The 24,267-nt window shown below is 48.3% G+C and overlaps 1 protein-coding gene across 1 annotated transcript; it reads left to right on the top strand.

The window, feature by feature from the left end:
- The first annotated feature begins 16,756 nt into the window (after positions 1 to 16,756).
- On the top strand, positions 16,757 to 24,267 carry LOC148476901 (FMR1-interacting protein NUFIP2-like). Its single transcript, XM_088457495.1, has 4 exons — positions 16,757 to 17,089; positions 20,724 to 21,746; positions 22,009 to 22,041; positions 23,374 to 24,267. Exons 1-4 carry the CDS (start codon positions 16,960 to 16,962, stop codon positions 23,421 to 23,423), a joined length of 1,236 nt encoding a protein of 411 aa, XP_088313621.1. The 5' UTR covers positions 16,757 to 16,959; the 3' UTR covers positions 23,424 to 24,267.

Genomic DNA, 24,267 nt, shown 5'->3' with positions numbered 1-24,267 from the left:
ACTGCCGCTCGCGAGTGAGTCTGAATGACCCCCTATGTTATGTTAGGCTGAGCTGATCTCACTATAATGGGGAAACTCGCAGTGCGGGATCACCCTGCCATACTGTCGCCCAGCCCTAGCATTGTCAACATGCCAGTGCTGTCTGACAGTATCATGGGGTTAATATTGCCAAGGAAAATAGCTACACAAAAAAAATAAATTAAATTGTTGGTCCCACTATGCCTAGACCAGTGGTTCTCAAACTCGGTCCTCGGGACCCCACACAGCTCATGTTTTCCAGGTCACCCAGCAGGTGCACAGGTGTGTTCATTACTCACTGATACATTTTAAAAGTTCCACAGGTGGAGCTAATTATTTCACTTGTGATTCTGTGAGGAGACATGGAAAACATGCACTGTTTGGGATCCTGAGGACCGAGTTTGAGAACCTGTGACATAGACTGTTTAAGTGTGCTGCCTATGGAATGCCCTCCAACATGACCCCTTCCGCCAGGTACACAATTCTCTGCTCCTGGACTTCCCACTTAATTTATGATTGTAGTCACCTGTGTTGAACTGACTACTTGAAGAGAATTTTTAACATAGGTGACGGCAATCATAAACCAAGTGGGAAGTACAGGAGCAGATAACTTTGTATCTGGTGGGACGGGTCATATTGGAGGGTCTGTAGAACTAAAAGGACCAGCATGCCCTGGCATTCATGGACTCCTGGGACTAGTGTTGCACCACCTGTAAATAATTGGTGGTTAATTAACACCTAGACACCATGATTGTAATAGTTTATTAAAATTATTAATAATTCCCCCACACACCCTGCATTAATACAGCGTAGCTCATTGCGGTTAGTAGCGAGGTGAGACTCCACTTGGGGTGTAATCTCTCCTAACCAATGCAGAACGGCTTTCTGCATGCACTGACCAATCAGATTGGGACATACTTTATTTATTAGAAGCTGGCAGGCAGCATTGGGGCATGGGAGAAGCATATTCTTTTTCTACAAGCGCCTGCATGCCAAAACAGTTGCAGGGGCGTTTTAAGAGAGGAGGGGGCCTGTGTGCACTCCCCATGTGGGGCCCTTTCCTCTCTTCCCGGTGGCCGGCAGCCGACTGACGCGACTGGCAAGCCACCGGAGCATTAGTAGACTACGGGCACTAGAGTGTCCCCGGAGTCTACTGCACTTGCGTAGAATGCCGGGAATATGGCTGCGGCGGCCATTTTCCGGTGTTCTGAGCAGCGCTGACACCCACGGACAGGTAAGTTTAAAATAATATGGGTGCAGGGTGTGCGGTGCGGTGCCCCTTTGGACCCGGGGGCCCAGCACACACTGCACCCATTATACATACGCCACTGCAGTTTAGGCATGCCAGGACTTGCTGGGACCTGATATATACATTTCATGTTTATTACCCCATGCCGACCACCCCGAGAGTATTTGGGAGCAGCCCTGGGGATTCCAGACCATTTTTTCCTCATGAGGGGCACTTATTTAAATTTTGACAGCCTGATTATTGTAGGGGACACAGCACCTCGCTGAGCAGGCTAGGCCTGTGTGGCATGACAGGGAGACCTTGCAGTGCAGATTTCCCTGTCATAGTGTTACCAACATAGGTGTATATATAATGGGTGCAGGGTGATGCACAGGCCCCTGGGCCCAGGGGATCACGAACCGCACACATTGCTCCCACCTTTTGCTAGCAAGCAAGCAAGCAGGTGTCTCCTCATATGTGGCGACATCTTCGCGTCACAAGGTAAGATGCAGAGCTTGGGGGGGGGGGGTCCCCACTGCACAGAGGACTTGGCCCGCTGCACACGAGTCCCCTCGGGCGTTAATATTCCTCTGATTCCAGTCTAGCCTGTCATAGCCTAGTGCTGTTGCAGCCTTATTGGGGGACAAACAGCCGCTGCCTGGGCTGCGATCGCTGGTGCAGAATAGCTTTGTTTGCGATTCACTTGTTTTAAAAACAAATACATTCAGATGCAGTCTTTGGGCCATATTCAATTAGGCTGCGAAAAGTCGGAATCGGCGATAAATTATCGCCGATGACGTCATTTTCGCATGTTTCAATTATCCCCGTTTTCAATTTCAAAGACTTTTCGCCGGTGCGAAAAGTCTTTGAAAAAAAAACGGGGATAAGTTTTCACCACGTTTTACATGGCGAAAAAAAGCGCAGAATTGGGGTTTAGGGGTGCAGGCTTCAAAAACAATAGCCTGCACCCCTGGCAATAGCCCCTAAAAATTAACTGAGTCAAAAAAAAAAAAAAAAAGGGACACTCCAAAAAAAAAATATTTTAAGTTTGGGGTAAAAAAAACAAAACAAATGGGGAACAAGTTTTTAAATAACTAAATTAATTCAGGGGGGGTTCCCAAGTATGCGGCAGGTGTTTAAAAGAATACGGGTGGTAGTGGCAGGTGCATTTTTGAAGAATTTTCAAAATACACTTTAGGGATTTAAAAATATGCTTGCACCCATTTTCATGTACCCCAAATTTGATGGGTATAATTATTTTTTGCCCCAAAAAAAACCTAATGCTATTCTTCATCACTTCTTCAAAGTCGGGAAAAACACCTGCCGCGGCTATTTAAAAACCCTAATTACCTTCTGCACGGAAAAACGGGGGGTACCCACGGCGATCCCCATGTCAGGACATCATTAGGGGGGGTCCTAGGATGAATTCCCGAAAAGTCCCTATTTCTCCCGATACTTACCTTTCCGCCGGGTCCCGTTTTCACTGCTAATTGAATGCAGGGATAAAGTGGGCGCACGCCTGATACTTTATCCTCGTAAACCTCCGATGTGGAGCTAAAAGTCCAGCAACAGGTGCAATGTACACAAACTTTAAATCACAAAATTATTAAAAATATTGTATAAAATTACCTTCAGGCTGTGGACCTCATTCAGAGCCGCTCGCAAAATGTAGAGAGCCGGCCTCCTGGCCGTAAGCTAAACTGTGGGTGACCACCCACAGCTTTAGCGAGCAGCCAGGTTGATGGTGGCGATGGTCAAGACCATCGCGATCATCGGGGCTTGCGAAGAGACCCTTGTGGTAGGGTCTCGTCTGCCGCAAGCCCCAGTGAGCCTTCGTCTCTATTAGAGCCGGTAGCTCACCACTGAAATCACTCGTGATGTCAGTGGGGCTGCCCCCAAATGGCAGGCATTCCGTCGGGAACGCCTCTGTTTGGCAAGCCACCCCCCCTGCCCAGCCTACAAAACGGTGCGAGCTGTCGATCACCATCGACAGCCACCCCTTTTGTAGTGAGCCCCGGAGCGAGTGATTTCTCTCTCGCTCCGGGGCTTGCGCACGCGTAGTGTGGCCGCTGCGCGTGCACAGGGCCTCTACATCGACCCGCTTGCGAGCGCATCGGCACTTGTGAGCGGGTCTGAATGAGACCCTGTGTGCTTAGATTTGGGTTCCATTCCCAAGATATCTCATTATGGTATGCAATTATTCCAAATTATGGAATATTCCGATATCCAAAATACCCCTGGTCCCAAGCATTTTGGGTATGGGAGACTCAACCTGTACAAATGATTCAGGTCATACATCCCGACTTTCTGGCAGCCCCCTCAGGGAGGGTGGGGGCGGTTGAAGTTGCAGGAGCGGGGGCGTGTGATATTACCGGCATTACAATGCCGGGGGCGTGGCTACGATGAAGCAATTCAACGTGAGTCGCATCATAGCCCCCCAGTCCTTTTTCTGCACTGAATGGACATTCTTGTGTCATTCACACTGTGCCCTAAACATTGACGAGAATTGGGGGCGAGACACGCAAGCACACCCCAAAAATGTCGTACACGTGACCATGCAGTTATGAGATGTGTGAAAAATAATAGTGAATTATTCTGTGCAGTTGGTCAACTTAAAATAATGGCAACTTTCACTGAGACAAAAGTTTCCAGTGATTAATCTTGGACTGGGACTAGCTGGCCCCTATAGGCCTGGTTCAGAGATGGACACAGGGCCTGATTCAGAGCTGAACGCTCTAGAGCGCTCCCTCTGAATCAGGGCCCTCCTACCTTTTTTTGGAGCGTCCTCATGGACGCTCGCATAGGTGTGTGTTACCACCCACAGCTATAGCGAGCGTCCATGATGATGGTCGCGATGGTCTTGACCATCGCGACCATCGGGCTTGCGACGGAGACCCTGCGGTAGGGTCTCGCTGCCGCAAGCCCTGGAGTGATTTTGGCTCTATCAGAGCCAAAATCACTCCCACTGACATCACTAGTGATGTCAGTGGGGCCGGCTTCAGACGGTAGGCGTTCCCATGAAAACGCCTCCGTCTGGCAGGCACGCCCACCATCGACAGCACGCCCCTTTGGTGCGAGACCCGTAGCGACAGCTGGGCTGTCGCAGTCCGGGTCTTGCGCATGCGCACGACAGAGCTCCCTCCATCGTGCGCATGCGCAGTGGGGCAACATCGACCCGTTTGCGAGCGTCCTTTGCTCGCGAACGGGTCTGAATGACCCCCACAGTGCACACAGCAGATGCGTCTTTGGAAGCAGTATGGATTAGCTGTGAAAAAGTCGGCCATCTGAGTGTCCCTCAGGAAAGAAAATTGCTTTGAAAATACTGCAAGTGCAGATCTCTGTGATCTCAGGGCCTGATTCAGACCCGGTCGCAAGCGCTGAGCGCTCACAACCAGGTCGATGTTTGCCCACTGGGCATGCGCACGACGGAGCCGGCTCCGTCATGCGCATGTGTGAGACCCGGCTAGCGATGGGTGTAACACTATGACCACCCACAGCTATAGCGAGCGGCCAGGTAGATGGTCGCCATGGTCAAGACCATGGCGACCATCGGACTTGCGACGAGACTCTTGTGGTAGGGTCTCGTTGCCGCAAGTCCTGGAGTGCTTTCAGCTCAAACTTGTGATGTCAGTGGAGCCGGCCCCATACGGTAGCCGTTCCCATGGGAACGCCTCCGTCTGGGCAGCCACGCCCCCGGCACACCCACCAAAGGGGGTGTGCTGTCACTCTCCATCGACAGCACGCCCCCTTTGGTACGAGACCCGGAGCGACGGCTTGCCCGTCGCTATCTGGGTCTCGCACATGCGCACTGGGCCAACATCGACCCGCTTGCGAGCGCTCAGCGCTCGCGAGTGGGTTTGAATCAGGCCCTCTGTTCCAACTCCGGGTCAGACCCGGAATTTTGTTGGAAAAGGGGTATAATACTGCTGTATAATATCAGTTTTATTCTGACTGATCAAGTCATATGCAGCTCACAAATCACTTTAAGCAGTGCTGGCATAAATAGTGTTGTTGCAATGTTAACATCATCCCTAATCAGGTAACATTATTACCACAGCTCATATAATCACAGATAGATAGTAATTATCTATATGTTATTCTGGTAGATTTTGTTATTATTGTTGTTACTTAGTATTTATAAGCACTCCTAAAATATGAATGCATTAATCACAGAATAAACTATATGTGCCTCACTGCAGCTTTCAGCAAGGCTCAAAAAGGTAATAATCAATCTTTGTGGTAAATCACACTTCTATAAGTCATACATTTAGCTGTCTCATGTGTCACAATGTATTCACTTAATTTAATACACAGTGGTTTGTGAGTATAGAATAGCGTCACACTAATGCTGCTATATAATGTCAGTTTTATTCTAGCTGGGCTAGTTTGGGGGGTCCTGTGCTCTGGATTTGAACCCTAGTATATTAGGGACCTACCCTAAAGAGGTTACCTGGATATGGTGGGTAGGCCCATAACCTTGGCCATGATTATGCTAAAAACCTCTATTGATTGCAAAATGTTATTGCATCTATATATTATTAATAATTTGGAATTGTGCACCTGAGATTTGTCTGTTTCTGTGCCTGCAATTAGTCTCATCAGGTAGCACCTCCCATTATAGATATTCAAGGTGTGCAGTCCAGGAACCTTTCCTATATACTCCATTTAATGTGCTTTATTGCACATCTGAGGGAAAGGAGACGCCCCCAGTCTGGATTAGCACCCCTTCCTTATTGGTTTAAAACCATGGAGTCTTGTAATGAATATACACACTGGTATTAGGCACAATTCTATATAAGTCCTACAAGTTATATACTGTAGTGCAACTTTGGTTAATTTTTGGGGCGTGGGTCCCCTGGATTGTTTTGGTTAATCTGTCTCAGGGCACTGCATTATAACACATTTTAACCCTTCACTGTGTGTGTTTAATATATATGTACTTCACTTTTTTATTTTCATTCCTTATATGCAGCTGAAGCTGCTCTTAACTATCTCTTTACACTGCACTTTTCTTACTATGGCGGTGCCCTGGGGCGGCTTAGCTGGGCTAGTTTGGGGGTGTCCTGTGCTCTGGATTTGAACCCTAGTATGTTAGGGACCTACCCTAAAGAAGTTACCTGGATATGTTGGGTAGGCCCATAACCTTGGCCATGATTATGCTAAAAACCTCTATTGATTGCAAAATGTTATTGCATTTATATGTTATTAGTGATTTGGAGTTGTGCACCTGAGATTTGCCTGTTTGTGTGTAGGCTACAGTTGTGTCAGGGGCTGGCTGCTTATGTCCAAAGGGGGCGGGGCTGGCTGTTGTCCATATACTGGGGCTGGCTGACTGTTGTCCTGTCCACTCCATAGGGGCTGGCTATTGTCCATAATATCCAATCCATATATAGTAAGTTATATATTGGGGCTGGCTTGCTGTTGTCCTGTCCACTCCATTGGGGCTGGCTGACTGTGTGTTGTCCATAGGGGCTGGCTGTGCTGCTGTGTTGTCCAGGGGTTCTGTCCATCAGGGGTGCTATTAACCCCCAGTGTAAAGAAAAAAAAGTATTATTATTTCTGTGTGTGTGCACGCCTGTTAGCCACACTTATCAGCAACATAGGTGCGCAGGGGTGCTATGCTGCCTTTGTCTCATTTATCAAGGGGCTGCTGCCTCATTCAAATAAAAACAATTTTTTGTGTGAGCGTGTTAGCCTGCCACACACTACCAGTGTTCAAATAAAAACAATTTTTTGTGTGTGGTTGGTTATGTGCGTTAGCCGCAACTTAGCTGCACTATAATTGCTTGGTGACACTGCTGTAAGACCGCAGTGATTATGGAGGACAGTCTCATGACCGGAGAGCAGGATCCACATACCAGTTTTGTAGCTACCAGCAGCAGTCATGATGATGATGCAAGGCCGTCAACGTCATCTATGAAGGGCGATGCACCAGGGCTTAAGTCAGGCCAAAAAGTCAGGGTAAAATAATCAAATTTTACCCTGTTAAAGAAAACAAATCTAAAGCTAAGTCAGCTGTAGAGAAACAAAAAATTGGCAATATGCCATTCACTACGCGAACTGAAAAGGAAGGGATAAGGCCTAGGCCTTTAATATTATGACCGGTGGTTCTAGTGATGATTTAAGCCACTCTGCTTGTAGGAGTGTTACCAAAAATAATGAAAATTGTTAAGACGAGTAAAGCTGGCCACACATCTAAAGATTATCTGTCCAACCAGCCAACTCGTTGATTGGTTGGAATGAAAATCTGGTAAGGAATACAATCAGCAATTTGCTCCCAAACGCTGGAAAATGGACCAAAACTGTTGTTTGAACAAACAGTTTCGATCAAACATTTAACAAACTTGTCTGAACAACCATTTTCATCTTTTTTTCTGGCATTTAGGAGCAAATTGCTGATCATCATTTACTCCCATACGTTATCAGATTTTCATTCCAACCAATCAACAAGTTGGCTGGTTGGATGTAAGTTGGTCTAGTGTGTGGCCAGCTTAAGACGCCGGAACCAACTGTGTGCTCCGAAAAATGACAAATCCCCGAGGAAAGTCCAAGTGTGTCCGCGGTTGCCATGTGTGAGCCTGACCTTTTGGATCCTCCTTCCACCATTTGTGTGCCCTCTGCAAATGTGGGGATGAGCAGCACGTAGAAATCGAGGATGCTTCTGTGGAATTGCACGAGGAGGATGAAGAGGATATTTATGTAGTTGGTGATAACAACAAGGATGATGAGGATGTTGATGATGATGTTGATGAGGATGTTGATGGCGAGAATGTTTGTGTAAAACTGTAAATCAGGCAACAGTTGTTGCCCATGGTGGGAAAAATCCCATTGTTGCCATGCCTGGGCAAAGGACCAAAAAATCCACATCTTATATGTGGAATCATTTCCACCCAAATCCGGACAACCTTTGCCAAGCAATTTGTAACCATTGCCATAACAGTGAGTAGAGGTAAGGACCATAACCATCTAGGAACCTCCTCCCTGTCACATCACTTGAAGCGCATTCATCAATTTGGAAAGGGTATAGAAAGAACTTTGTGGACAAAAAAACGAACAACAATCAGTCCAGTGTCACCTAGCTCCTCTCTTCTATCTGGATCCAAGCGCCTGCAATCTCCACCACCAACACCTGCATCATCATCAACATCCTCATTCATGATCAGAAGTAGTTCTGCATCCAATATCATAAGTACTGACTCCTCTCCTATCCGTTGTTCCTCAGAAGGATCCTTGAGTGCTATGCCTGATGCTGCTGCTGCTATGAGTGGATCTTCATCCCAGAAGGGGACCAGGAAGAAGACTACTTTTAGTTTAACAAAACAATTGACTGTCAAACAATCCTTTGCAATGGGGAACAAGTATGACAGCACACACCCAGTTGCTCAGCGGATTACTGACGCCATAACAGCTATGCTGGTATTAGATGTGTATCCAGTGTCCGCCATTAATGCAGTGGGTTTCAGACAGTTAATTGAGGTCATGTGTCCTCACTACCATGTCCTTTCAAATGCCAGCTGCCAATGGATGGCAGGGCAAATTCAACAGTTCTTGCTGGAGCTGCAATCTTAGACACAGCAGCAGCAGCAGCAGCAGCAGCAACAGGTGTAGCAGCAGCAGGTGTAGCACTCCAGTGTCAAATGCAGGATTTTGAAAGGGGGGTTTCCAAACTGATTGAGGATTGAGATATATATATATATATATATATATGTGTATATGTATATATATATATATATATATATTAGTACTTGTGTACTTTACGGACTCAGGATCTGATTCAGACCCGCTCGCGAGCGCTGACCAACAGTGTGCCAATTTTTTTACAAATACACTGCGTTTCCACTAATAGTGTAACAATATTTTTTACGAATACACTGCGTTTTCCACTTACAGTGTGACAATATTTTTTACGAATACACTGCGTTTTCCACTTACAGTGTAACAATATTTTTTACGAATACACTGCGTTTCCACTAACAGTGTAACAATATTTTTTATGAATACACTGCGTTTCCACTAACAGTATAACAATATTTTTTACGAATACACTGCGTTTCCACTAACAGTGTGACAATATTTTTTACGAATACACTGCGTTTTCCACTTACAGTGTGACAATACTTTTTACGAATACACTGCGTTTCCACTAACAGTGTGACAATATTTTTTACGAATACACTGCGTTTCCACTAACAGTGTAACAATATTTTTTACGAATACACTGCGTTTCCACTAACAGTGTAACAATATTTTTTACGAATACACTGCATTTTCCACTTACAGTGTGACAATATTTTTTACGAATACACTGCGTATTCCACTTACAGTGTGACAATATTTTTTACGAATACACTGCGTTTTCCACTTACAGTGTGACAATATTTTTTACGAATACACTGCGTTTTCCACTTACAGTGTGACAATATTTTTTGCGAATACACTGCGCATTCCACTTACAGTGTGACAATATTTTTTATGAATACACTGCGTATTCCAATTACAGTGTGACAATATTTTTTACGAATACACTGCGTTTTCCACTTACAGTGTGACAATATTTTTTACGAATACACTGCGTTTTCCACTTACAGTGTGACAATATTTTTTACGAATACACTGCGTTTTCCACTTACAGTGTGACAATATTTTTTACGAATACACTGCATTTCCACTTACAGTGTGACAATATTTTTTACGAATACACTGCGTTTTCCACTTACAGTGTGACAATATTTTTTACGAATACACTGCGTTTCCACTTACAGTGTAACAATAATTTTTACGAATACACTGCGTATTCCACTTACAGTGTGACAATATTTTTTAAGAATACACTGCATATTCCACTTACAGTGTGACAATATTTTTTACGAATACACTGCGTTTCCACTAACAGTGTGACAATATTTTTTACGAATACACTGTGTTTCCACTAACAGTGTAACAATATTTGCTATACACTGCGCTACCACTTATAGTGTCACAAACAATATGTGTATGAATATTACACTGCGGTCTGACAGGCAGCGTCACAGTAAAATAAAAAAATAATTAAAAAAAATATATATATATATATATAGTACACTGGGGTACAGCACAAAAAAAAGATATAATAATATATTTTTTATTAATTATAATATTTATCAGCTTTTATTTTATTTATACACTGGGCACCCTTGGATGGACAGAGCACCCCTGGTTGGACACAACAGCCCCTGCCCCTGGATGGACACAGAAACCCAATAGAAGCCTATTGTCTTCTTATTGGGACGCTCCAGGTTGAGAGTGATCCGATCCCCCGCAGCCAGTGCTTTTCTGCGCATGCGTAGAAAGACGCCAGAGGGACTTCTGGGTGTTAAACCCGGAAATCCCTCTGTCTGGCTTCATCACAAAGGACAGCTTTTATCGGGAAGGCTGTCCTTTGTGAAATTCTTGGTACCGTACATACCGCGGTAATGAACGGCGGTATGTACCCAAAGCAGGGCCGCAACTAGGGGGGGGCTAGAGGTGCACGTGCACCGGGTGCCGGAATGCAGGGGGTGAAAAAGGGCTGACTCAGCCCCTGCACACCCCACGCAGTCTTGTAGTGCGCGGTGATTTGTGGGCTGCAGATTTCATGCAGACTAGCCGTCCGCATGGGCTCTGCTGAAAACGGCCCTCCAAAAATGGCCGCCGCCAAGTAGGAGACAGATGCTAGAGGTCCTACTGGACCTCTAGTGTCTGTTAGGCCAGCGCAGCTGCCGGGAGAAGAGGCAGAAAGCTGCATCTTCTCCCGTGAAACCCCCTGGCAATGAGCATGAAACCCCCTGGTAATGAGCATAAAACCCCTGACATCAAGCATGGAACCCCTGGTAATGAGCATAAAACCCCTGGCAATGAGCAGGTAATTTTAAAATAATTAGAAGCCTTACTATGGGGCATAAAATGGTGTCAGGGGTAAATATGTAAGAGGCATTTTAGTAATAGGCAGTACAGTGTGTGGCATAAAGTGTAATGGGCATTACGGTGTGTGGAATAATGTAAGTCACTATACCAGGGACGTCAGACTAGTGCACTGACTTATGGATGAGCAAGGACAAAATCCAGGTACGGGAAGGGAAGGGGCGCAAAATTACTGCCTTGCACTGGGTGACAGATATCCTAGTTTCAGCCCTGCCCAAAGTCAGGGGGGATGTACCACATCGCTAATGCGATGCTTAGTACATCCCAACCTCTGTGTTATATATACCATCTGCCTGGTGATTGGTTGGAAGTTTTGCCAATGGCAAAGTTCTCCTATAAAAACTCTCAAAACTCATCTACTAAATGTAGTTGCTGTTTTTTTTTTTAATGCTAATCTGTTTTATCATCCAAACTTCCTGCAAGATTTCCTACAAGATTCTCCTGAACCAGAGTTTCTAGCATATAGCCTAACCTAAAGTATAAAAAATAGACATTACGCCACCCCCTGGACACTTATTGAATAATGCTGCTGGTAAGCACTGTAGAGGGGCACCAGTAAGTTTGGAGCTGAAGATTGGCTCTCTGTTTGAAATCTGAGAATGAGCATAACCAGTTGCCTCCCTCCCTGACATAAAGGGGGCATGGGATAGTTGGTAGTGGGTTTGGCCTTGCGACCAAACTCATGTTCTTATTAGGGATGGCCATCGAAGGAGTGTCCATAGAGGGTTTCCATCGATGGCACACACACCATCTATGGTGAACCATTGATGGTTTGCACCACTCATAATTCTGGTTTCAAAAATTCTTCCAAAAGCGACAATGGTATGGAATACCATGGCAGGGTTATGGCCCACAAGAAAATGTGTGTGAACCAGAAGAAAACATCACTGCTCCTTGGTTGTTGAGAGGATTCCCAGGAGATCTCCTAAGAAAAGCAACCAGGTACCGACCAGAGAACCTCAAGTACCAACCAGGTACCAACCAGAGGTCCTCATGTGTCAGTATTTTATAGCCTGCGAGTTGCAGGAACCGGCGTGTTTTTGGTGATTCAACCATTAGATTTTGCCTTTTGAACTACTAGCACTTTAAATTTACCGGCTAAATTGTTGGAACTGCGCCTTTCCTGCAACTCGCAGGGTATAATATATGGGCTATGGAGAGATGCTGTTTGGAATATTATTTTACATTTCCACTACCAGCCACCAGAGGCCACCACCTGACATTGATGCTGCCCTTAACTAAGACGGCCAGTTTTACTTCTGTAGATTCCATCTTGGTTCCTGTGTGAGCATCGATATATTATTTATTTATTAACAGTTATAATTACGCAGGGCTTTTACAAAGAATATTTCACCATTAACATTAATCGCTCCCCAATGGATCTTATACTCTATGGGTCTCATTCAGAGCCGCTCGTAAGCGGCCGCTCGTTCGTTCCGAGCGATGTTCGCACAACTGCGCATGCGTACGGGTTGTAATACGCATGCGCGAACCAGTCAGTGCGGCCAGAAATCGTGTCCTTGCAATATAGCGAATGCCTGCTATTATGAGTGACAGGAGGAGGCGTATGTGGGTGGTAACAGAGGAAGATGCTTGAAAACGGGGAGTGGAGATCAGAACGCAGGCGTGCCTAAAGGTTAAAACAGGAGTTTTATGGGTGTGCATAATTAATACAGCAGCGTCATTGACCACGTCACTTGGTAATTTTATAGCCAGAACTGCTCGCAAGATTGCGGTAGGAAAAACGTATGATGCGAGCGGCCAGGGGGCGTATTTTTTAAAAAAACGACCGCATGTTTTGTTCGCTCGTTCAGACATGGAGGCGTGAACAGACCGCAAAGAGCGAACGGTTCATTTGAATAGCCACCCCCTTTTCTTGAATGAGCGAGCGCACATAGCGTCCGGCTCTGAATCAGACCCTATATTGCCTACCACATTTACTCCATACTTTCCTACCCTAGCGAAAATCAAGTGACACTTGGAAGTCAAAAAGTCGATAAGTCTGATTTACACACACATGCTAGGGTTAAGCTTTGTCAGGGAGCCAATTAACTGACCAGGTTATTTTTGGACTGGGGGAGGAAACCAGAGTACCTGGAGGAAACCCACGCAAGCACAGCCATACCTCCCAACTGTCCCGCATTCAGCGGGGCAGTCCCGTTTTTCTGGGACTGTCCCGCTGTCCCACCCGCGGGCCGCAGTGTCCCGCGGTGGGGTGGAAGATGGGGAGAGCACATACATAGCAGAGCAGCCTGTGTGCAGAAGGTGAACAGATGCTGTGCGCATGCACACGGCATCTGTTCACCACTTTAGAGAGAGCCTGGGGGCTGCCCAGCATCTCTGAGAATGCTGGGAACGCCCCCTATAGCGACATAAACGGGGGTTGCCACCCCATTTTCATGAGGCCCCGCCCCTTCCCACCAAGCCCCGCCCCCTTTTCGGCGCACCATGTGTCCCTCTTCATTGTCCTCAAAAGTTGGGAGGTATGCACAGGGAGAATATACAAACGCCACACAGTTAGGGCAGGAATCGAACCCAAGGCCTCAGTGCTGTGAGGCAGTAAATGCTGCCCATTACACCATCTGTGCTGCCCTCCCGGTTTGGGCAACCAGAAAGTCAGTAAGTATCATACCTCAAAATTTCTAATAGTGTCCTTTACCTGAAAAAGAAGTGTGGCCTTGCGGCAAGGGGCGTGGCCTTGATAGAAATTCCGCACCCCCTATTCATAACGCTGGGCATGCCCCCAATCTCAGTCCAATAAACAGACACGGCGTCTATTCATTGGAGAGAGATTGGGGGCATGCCCAGCGCACGTGCTTGTCATCTATTCACCGCTTGCTCTGTTAAGCAGAACAGCAGGTGAGAGGAGTCCTCTCAATGCCGTCCACGGGTGAGATAGCAGGACAGTGCCCGAAAAGCGGAACAGTTGGGAGATTTGAAGTATGCTTTGCACCTGGACAAACCATGTTGTCATGCAAGGGGTACAAATGCATGTATTTTTTTCATGCAGGGTAAATACTGGCTGCTTTTGCATGAGTGAAAGGTTCTTATACTAGTGTATGGGGACAGTGGACTGCATCGGGGCTAGAAGGTAAGCATAAGATATCTGTGATATCTCCTACGTTACCTGTGTAATGGATGGGTCCGTTATTCCATACCTGCCGACTTACTGGCTGCCGATTCTTAGAAGGGGAAGCCAGGTCGGCACTGCGGTTGGCTCTTACTGAGAACATGTCATATAGCACATATGTGTGTAAAGGGGGAGGGTTAGTATTAGGCAAAAAGGGGAGAGTTAGTATTAAGTACTAGGGGGATGGTTAGTATTAGGTACTAGGGGGAGGGTTAGTGTTAGGTACTGGGACAGGGGTGGGGAACCTTTTTTCTGCCAAGGGCCATTTTTTGTGGGCCCGGTGCAGGCCACGCCCCTTCCGCTTGATGCCACATGGGGGTGGGGCCACAATTGCCAGTGATTACAGCAATGCCTGGAGCATCCCACATGGGGGTGGGGCCACAATTGCCAGTGATTACAGCAATGCCTGGAGCATCCTGAGGATGCTCCGGGGAGCTGTAAGGGCAGCGGTATAACTGTCTGAAGCTTCCTAAGGACGATCCAGGCGGCACTGCTGCATAGATTCTGGCTGCAGTGTGCCATTCTAGGCACTCTGCTAGCCAAATGATTCCGAGGGCCTTATATGGCCCCTGGGCAGGAGGTTCCCCTCCTTGTACTAGGGGGAGGGTTAGTATTAGGTATTAGGGGGGAGGGTTAGTATTAGGGAGAGGGTTAGTATTAGGTATTAGGGAGAGGGTTAGTATTAGGGGGAGGGTTAGTATTAGGGGGAGGTTTAGTATTAGGGGGAGGGTTAGTATTAGGTATTAGGGGGGAGGGTTAGTAGTAGGTATTAGGGGGAGGGTTAGTAGTAGGTATTAGGGGGGAGGGTTAGTAGTAGGTATTGGGGGGGAGGGTTAGTATTAGGTATTAGGGGGGAGGGTTAGTATTAGGGGAGAGGGTTAGTATTAGGGGGAGGGTTAGTATTAGGGGGAGGGTTAGTATTAGGTATTAGGGGGGAGGGTTAGTAGTAGGTATTAGGGAGAGGGTTAGTAGTAGGTATTAGGGGGAGGGTTAGTATTAGGTATTAGGGGGGAGGGTTAGTATTAGGTATTAGGGAGAGGGTTAGTAGTAGGTATTAGGGAGAGGGTTAGTAGTAGGTATTAGGGGGAGGGTTAGTATTAGGTATTAGGGGGAAGGTTAGTATTAGGTATTAGGGGGAGGGTTAGTATTAGGGGGAAGGTTAGTATTAGGTATTAGGGAGAAGGTTAGTATTAGGTATTAGGGGGGTTAGTAGTAGGTATTAGGGGGAGGGTTAGTATTAGGGGGGAGGGTTAGTATTAGGTATTAGGGGGAGGGTTAGTATTAGGGGGGAGGGTTAGTATTAGGTATTAGGGGGAGGGTTAGTATTAGGTATTAGGGAGAGAGTTAATATTAGGGGGAGGGTTAGTATTAGGTATTAGGGGAAGGGTTAGTATTAGGGGGAAGGTTAGTATTAGGGGGGAGGGTTAGTATTAGGTATTAGGGGGAGGGTTAGTATTAGGTATTAGGGAGAGGGTTAGTATTAGGGGGAGGGTTAGTATTAGGTATTAGGGAGAGGGTTAGTATTAGGTATTAGGGGGAGGGTTGGTATTAGGGGGAGGGTTAGTATTAGGTATTAGGGGGAGGGTTAGTATTAGGCATACTTGCCTTCCTTTGTTGTCTTTTCCCCGGGAGATGCCAGGGGAGGAGAGGTAGGTGGGTTGCGACAGGGGTGGGGCCTGATGGGGCGCATCATTAAGCCCCGCCCCTTTGTGGTAAATTACTGTGATTGGCGCTAATTTAAATAGAGGGCGTGGCTAAATGACGCAGTTCATGGAGAATTGCATCATTAAGCAACGCCCCTACGCGGGGACCCCGCGATCGCTGCGGAAATTCTCCAAATTCTACCCACTTTACCCACTTTAGTAAAGTGAAGTGGGCAGTATGCAGGAGAAGTGCCTACCCTTCCAGGGGTACGGGGGGTTACCCAAAAAATCGGGAGCCTCCCGCGAATTATGGGAGGGTAGGCATGGGGAGGGTTAGGGATAGGCACAAGGGGGAGGGTTAGGATTAGGGTTACATTTATTTAAAAAATGTGTCAACCATTTGAACCTGGCAACCTTTTAACCTTGCCAACTTTCTGCACTGTTGAAGATTTGTCAGTCGACCTTTTGACCCCGTTGACCCATTTCACATCGACCATCCGGTGTCGACCTTTTGAATGTCGATCTTAACATTGTCGCTCTATTATACCACACCCGATCACATGTGGAGATTATTCATTCACTATGGATCTATCTGTATTGCATCAGAAAGTTCCCACCAACAAGATGGCGGCGCCCCTAGCTGTGACTGTTATGAAACTACTCCGCCCCCCCCCAAAGAGACGCCCGGCCCCGCCCAGTGATGCCGCTGTTTCCGCCTCGCCCCGTAAGACGACTGTCCCCGTGACGGGCTGTCCCCGCCCCGCTGAGTGACGCCGCTAGCCATGCCCCGCCCGGTGACGCCGCTGTCCCCGCCCCGCCAGGCCCCTCCCCCCGGCCGGAGCAGGCCGCCCTCCCTGTCTCTTCCTGCTGCCGCCTGTGTGGGTGAGGTCAGAGGGTCCGGGGCCTGCTCACTGTCCGCTGCTGCCGTGTACCGTGCTCCCCTCCTCCGCCGCCGCCCACAGCACAGCCCGCACCGAGCCGCCGCCGCCCGCACTGTGATTATGCACAAGGAGCACTTGGCCCAGGATGAGAACAGCAACCCGCGGGAGGGCCCAGTGAGCCGGAGGAAGGACAGGCTGAGCCCCTGCGAGCACGACATGAACCAGCTCAACCGGAGCCGGCCCAAGCCAGGTACCAATACCGGGACTCGCCTGCTAGGATAGATACCGGGGTTAATGTCGGAACTCGCCGACCAGGATAGCTAACGGGGATAATGTCGGGACTCACTGGCTGCTATAGATACCAGGGAGAATGTCGGGACTCACTGGCTGTGATAGATACCAGGGAGAATGTCGGGACTCACTGGCTGTGATAGATACCAGGGAGAATGTCGGGACTCACTGGCTATGATAAATACCAGGGAGAATGTCGGGACTCACTGGCTATGATAGATACCAGGGAGAATGTCGGGACTCACTGGCTGTGATAGATCCCAGGGAGAATGTCGGGACTTGCTGGCCGGGATAGACCCCGGGGATAATGTCGGGACTCGCTGGCCGTGATAGAGACTTGGAATATTGTCGGGACAGTAGCCGGGTTATAGTCGTGATTAGTCATCAGGGTTAGATAGTGGTGCTAATATAGATGCTCATGATCTGAGATATATACCGGTGGTAATATAGGGACTCAGTACCTGGGCTTAATGCTGGTGGTAATATAGGGACTCAGTACCAGGGCCTAATGCTGGTGGTAATATAGGGACTCAGTACCAGGGCTTAATGCTGGTGGTAATATAGGGACTCAGTACCTGGGCTTAATGCTGGTGGTAATATAGGGACTCAGTACCTGGGCTTAATACTGGTGGTGATATAGGGACTCTGTAGCTGGTAATTAGGCACTCAGTACCTGACTGGTGGTAATATAGGGACTCAGTACCTGCGCTTAATACTGGTGGTGATATAGGGACTCAGTACCTGGGCTTAATGCTGGTGGTAATATAGGGACTCAGTACCTGCGCTTAATACTGGTGGTGATATAGGGACTCTGTAGCTGGTAATTAGGGACTCAGTACCTGGACTGGTGGTAATATAGGGACTCAGTAGCTGGGCTTAATGCTGGTGGTAATATAGGGACTCAGTACCTGGGCTTAATGCTGGTGGTGATATAGGGACTCTGTAGCTGGTAATTAGGCACTCAGTACCTGACTGGTGGTAATATAGGGACTCAGTAGCTGGGCAGGACGCTGGTGGCATTATGGGGACTCCATAGCTGGGCCGATAGGGGGGGCGGTCTCTCCCAACACTATCACTGATGATGAGGCAGCAATGATGAGACACAGGGAGGGGGGTTATAACCACTGGCAATTTGGTACCAGTAAGGTTGTGACTGGCATTATTGGGGCAATGCATGATATTGGTACCAGTGGGTGCCCAGGCATTACAGTGATAGAGAGAGCCCTGGGTGGGTTTATGCAGCGCTGTGACTATACCAGCATGTTATATCTCTGGTATGCTGGCGTCACAGGGCACAGATGTGGCTGGTATAGGGTGTATGCTGGCCTCACAGGGCACAGATGTGGCTGGTATAGGGTGTATGCTGGCGTCACAGGGCACAGATGTGGCTGGTATATTATAGGGTGTATGCTGGTGTCACAGGGCACAGATGTGGCTGCTATAGGGTGTATGCTGGCGTCACAGGGCACAGATGTGGCTGGTATATTATAGGGTGTATGCTGGCGTCACTGGGCACAGATGTGGCTGGTATAGGGTGTATGCTGGCGTCACTGGGCACAGATGTGGCTGGTATAGGGTGTATGCTGGCGTCACTGGGCACAGATGTGGCTGGTATATTATAGGTGTTTGTGGTGTACGCAGGGTGCTGGCTCGCCCCGTCCTTTGGTATCCTGGTAACAAGTTGTTGTTCAGGTTAGGGGCCTGGGGGCTTTGGGTGGGTTAGGTGATGAGGGTCCTGCATGTGCTTTGTGATGCTGATGATTGAACTCTTATTGTCCCCTGTAAGGAGCCCATCATTGTGTTTGTGTTGTCCCTGTCTTGCCTCCACCCATGCTCTATATATCATTCAGCTGTGGGAGGAGGGGGGGGGGGGTGACATTGGTCTATTTACTTGATAATTAGTGTAATGTTTTGGGAGCGTCTCCCCCCTGCATTAACCCCTTCTTCCCTGTGATGTGGTTCCCGTGACGTATCGGGTCCCTCGTGCTGTGATTTATAGAGCCATTTCCTTGAGTGTGCTGCAGCCATTTTGCTGAGCCGGCATCTGTGTGTGCTAGGATTGTACATGCAATACAGCCGCTTCCTCCTTCCTGTCTCCAAGGGTGGAGCCCGGCAACATGGCTGCCTCTGCATGCATAATGTATGTGCTTACATAACCCCAGCTTCTGCTATTATAGAGGTGCCTGTGGTTATGGGGCTGTGATGGGATTTCTCAGCACGCTGCGGGGTCGCTGACAGTACATGATCACATGCAGACCAGGCTGTTATCTCATAGTAGTTGCAGCATTTGGACTTCTCTCTCGTGTGTGGAGGCTGCGTCTTATTCTCTCCCTGCTTGTTACGCATTTCACAGAGGGCTCGTCTTCTAGTTCTGCTTTTTCCACTTCTTCTCTAGTGTTCTTCTTGGCATCCGTTAACAGATCCAGTCTAGCAGGGGTTTTCAACATGTGCCCTCCAGCTGCTGTGGAACTACACAGCCCAGCATCCCCTGCCACAGTTTTAGCATGACCTAATAGCAAATGTGTAGTTCCACCGCAGCTGGAGGGGCTGCATGTTGTATACCCCTGCCCTATAGGGACAGATTCTGGATCTCCCGGGCTGGGGCTACACCTCAAATGTATTTATAAGCTATGGGAGAGCTTGCTCACGGTTTACAGACAGGACAGGCTGTGGCCGTGTTCCTCCCTGTCCTGTTCTCACTCTTCTCTAGTGTAGGGACATTTTACCTGGGGCCACGAGCAGGTCAGAGCGTCCTCTATGCCACACACCCCAGACTTGTCTAAATGCATTAAGTGCAGATATTTTCGTTGAGATATCTATATCTACCTGTCCAGGGGGCATTGCCGCTGCATGTGGCCCTAATTCCCCCCCCCCCCCCAGTAGGCCTTTAGAGCTTTGCTGATGTAATATTTGGGCAACCTAGATAATCAGTCTTGTGCGCTCAGTGACGCTATAGGAGGCTCTGGATGAGCGGCAGAGTTTTGCAAGGCGACGGGGGCGCCATGACACATCTCAACGCGATCCTAGAGGATGTGGCTGTACAACATGGCTATTGCCAAACTCTTCTGGCCACGCTGAGTGCATTTGTGTTCCACAGGGAGAAGACTAAGGGCATCCTTGTATAAATGACGTAAATGTTTATAAACTCCCCCCACCCCTTCGCTTGCTAAATGAAGGCTGCTCGCAGGCCTGTGCAGCGGAGGTTGGGCGTAGTCTCTGCACTCGTCGAAGCCGCACACCGTCTAGACAGCAGGGACAGGGTTAATAGGCTCTTGGAGTAAAACAAAGTGGGTAGTTGCATTAGTGGAATTAAAAATCGTGGCAGATAAACAGAAGCCTCAGGTTAACGAGGGTGTTAAGTACAGGAGATTATTGTGCTAATTTATTTCTGTAAATGGAGTATATCCCACACAAGAAGCTAATTACAGGGATTGCAGCTATCTGAGCTGTCTGCTGCGCCTGTTGTGCATTGAGTTGGCTGTTCGGTGCTGCATGTGTCAGCTCCGTATATGTAGAGCTGCTCCTGTGCTCCAGGCTTTGCTGTTTGTTGTCTGACCGCTGCACCTCCTGATCCTTTTACTTTCTTTCCTCAGGATCCTGGGAGTCTAACGGATTTGGGCCGGGCCCAGAAATCGAGACGTTAGCAGGCCGCGCCGAGGAGAGCGTCCCCCTCAGCCCCTCCAACTCTCTTAACCTACGTCACCTGCGAGGCTGCGAGAAGGACCCCTCCGGCCGGCAGCTCCAGCGTTCCCCTTCCACCCAGTACCATCCTAACTACTACCCCACACACCACCATCACTACCGCACATCTTATTCTGGGCACCGCAAAGGCTATTGGGACTATGAGAGCCAGTACCGGGATGGCAAACGTAAAGCTTGGGTGCCCAGACCCGGCGGGGGCGCCCACCCGCAGCGTCCCCGGAACCGTGAGGCCTTAAACTCCACAGAAGGCTCGTGCGCCGATGTTAAGCCCGAGCAGACTTCGGGAGAGAGAAGCAAAAGTGAGAAAGGAGGGGCCCTCTCCCGCCAGCCCTCTCCCCCGACAGAGAAGGAGCCGGCCACAGACAACTGGTTGCTTTTTAAGCCCCTGCCGGTGTTTCCCGTTGACAGCAGCAGCGCAAGAACACAGCCTAAAATCAGCTATGCCAGCAAGGTAAAAGAAAACCTGGATGGCAAAGGACTGGTGCCTAGTTCAGCCCTCCGGACCTCCAATACCCTTCCCAACTGCCTGCTGAATGCTGCCCAGACGGAACCGCATAGTGGCGGCTCTTCCCCATCCCCTACACAGCCTGCCGGCTCCCTCTCCTCCTCTTCCTGCTCTTCCCTTTCCTCCACTCCTCCATCCCCTGTCAGCCAGGAAAACCTGGGCGCCATTTTCCAGAATGAATGGGGGTTATCGTTTATTAATGAACCAGGAGCCGGTCAGGCCCCGGCGGAGGCGAGGGAGCCTCAGAGAGAGTCTGGCGGGGGAGTGGAGGGAGGTGGCGGCGGCGATGCTCCTGTGTCCGCTCTGGTGCGCCTCTCCCATGGATTCTTTATAGAGGGGGCGGATCCAGAGGAGGTTCAGATGGAGAACCCTCAAGACTGGGAAGCCATGGTCACCTACAGCCTGCAAGGTGGGTAGAGATGGCATGCAGAAAATATATATATTTTTTTTTATTTTATTTAAGAGAGAGTTCTAAACATGTTATTTGTGGGTTACTATACGATTGAACTCTGATACTGCTGCAATTCACTTGCAAGGTAGCCCAAAAACATTTCTTTAGGCGGATCCCTATATCATCTCTTAGGATGAAAGTAATATCCCCTCAGTAATATATGTGATGTTGTGTTATATACAATCAGTCTTATTTTCTGTTTTTTTTTTTTTTTTTGTAGAGTGGAATAGAGTCTGGAACTTACACAAGAAAGGTAACGGAAATGTATTTATAATGTCATAGAGATCTGTCTTACGGGACTTTTTGACAGGAGGGGTTTAATGTCTACTGCCCGCTCTGGGGGCAGCCATCTTGTGACTGCAGCCTGTGCTTCCTGACGTATTTGCTATCTGATTGGATCGGCCCACAAAATGGCTGCTTCCGTGGTGTGCACGAACATCTGGGTAATCCGTCTTCACGCTGTCCGGATGAGACTGTACAGGCTTTCCTTGGCTATGACACCACCTCACCTGGGGGTATCCTATTCTGTTTGGGTGGAGAAGTATTAAACGCTAGTGACAGATCCATAGTCTTGTCACTATCTGTGCATTACATACGTGTACACTGTCTGCGTCAGATGAGTGGCGGACATCGGCTGATGCTGGTATTTGGAGATTAGCCAATTGGTGTAATTGTTTCTTTCTATACAATTCAGAAAGGCCTTCCCTAGATCTCCTTAACCTGATCATCCATTGTCCTTCAACTGATCATTTGCACCGAAATACTGATTAAAAAAAATATTTGTAGATCTAGATATGTAGTTTAGTAAATGGGTAGTTAAAAAAATGTTTCCTTGGATCCTGAGTAAGGCTTAAGGCCCCCCCCCCCCCCCCCCATACTCCATGCGATATCGCTGCTGATCCGACGGATTGGTACGATTATCGCTGCTATATCGTACCGTGTGTGGGTATATCGGCCAGTGCGCGCTCCCGTGGGGTCGTATATCGCTCCACCAGATCTTACTGCATGTTCAGTTGGTCTGGGGTTGCAATGTACGATCTCATGCAGCGCTATACGGGTGGGGGAGGAGGGTACCGGCTTATCGGGTGGTCAGCCACCCGATCGCTCCGTGTGTGGGGACCGACCGATATGTCAGCCGTCGCATCGCAAGGTGCATATCGCACCGTGTATGGGGGCCTTTAGTACAGATGTGTGATCTTGAAAGAAATCCTGTTGGTTGTAATTACAGAATAATCTAACAAAACGTCTCAAAACTAAAGGCCCCCATATATCAGCAATTGATTGCAGCAATCGTGCAATTTGCAATCGATTAGTATAAAAATCTTTCCCTTTTTTTTTTTTTAATCGATTGCAGAATTGCCACAATCGATTGAAAAAGGGGAAATTGCACGATTGCTGCAATCAATTGCTGATGTATGGGGGCCTTTAGTTACGTAGGTTGGTAATTTGGCCACGCCCATTTCTCATCAGTCTCTTGTATGGGAAATACCTTTTGCTCGTGAATTGTTTGCGTAGAGGAAACGTGGGTGAAGCACGTCATTTGTGTGCTGCGCTGTAAATAATCCGCCTTTTGTCTCTTTTTCAGATCCCTCCCGTGTAGTTGTATACGCCGAGTCCATGGATGGGAAGGGTTAATGGAACCCTCGGGTGGGGCCGCAGAAGCGAGTCCCCCCATGAGGCCCGCACCTCCGACACACGAAACCCCACTCCCCCCATGAAACAGTCCGCAGAGCGGGAATCGAGACGCGCCACTGAGTTTGTGCCCCATGAGAGACCACTGTACACCCAGCTTTGCTGTGCCCTCCATGCAGAAGGGGGTTAAGGTGGCATTTCTTGGAGAATTTGGTTTTACAGTTTTCTTTTGTCCTCCTCCATCCTGTTTTTTTTTTTTTTTTTTCTCTCCTCCCCCTGTCCCACCCTTTGCGCTTTTCTGGCTACTGCTCCAGTGTGAGAGGGCTCAGTCAGGTAGTGGTATTAGTCCCAAATATTCTCTCAGCTGGGGGGGTCCCAGCGCCGTCGCCATCTTGAGCTCCCGAGAGGGGTGACTGCTGCTCGCTTGGACTCTCCGGGACCTGCAGAAAATGACGACGTAGCTCTTTCTCTCGTCTTACATAGTCCTTTTCCGTGTAAGCCCTCTTTTTGGCGTTGCCCTTCCTTTTTTAGTGGGAAGCGACACGTTGCCTCCAGGGGTGCACTGCGCTGCAGAGGTGCGCCGGTTCGCTGGCAGATGACGTTTATCAGAGGTGCCGGAGCAATACTCTGCAGCGCTGTGCATCAACCGCCTCCACAATTGGAGGGAAAGAATCCTGACAGGAAACGGTTTCCTGTACGATCGCGAATGCACCTTCCTTTCAGATTTTTCTGTAACTTAATTGAGCTCTTCTCACGCTAAATTGTGGCTGAGGCACCAAACCCAAACTGGCAATTGGTTACATGCTGGCCTGGGATTTATATTGTGATTAAAATCTGTTTTATTACC

Source organism: Taudactylus pleione, unplaced genomic scaffold, assembly GCF_031769625.1.
Source record: "Taudactylus pleione unplaced genomic scaffold, aTauple2 ptg000762l, whole genome shotgun sequence".
NCBI classification, from domain to species: Eukaryota; Metazoa; Chordata; class Amphibia; order Anura; family Myobatrachidae; genus Taudactylus; species Taudactylus pleione.
The sequence above is the reverse complement of the archived record's forward strand: the minus strand, read 5'-3'. Positions and strand labels throughout refer to the sequence as shown.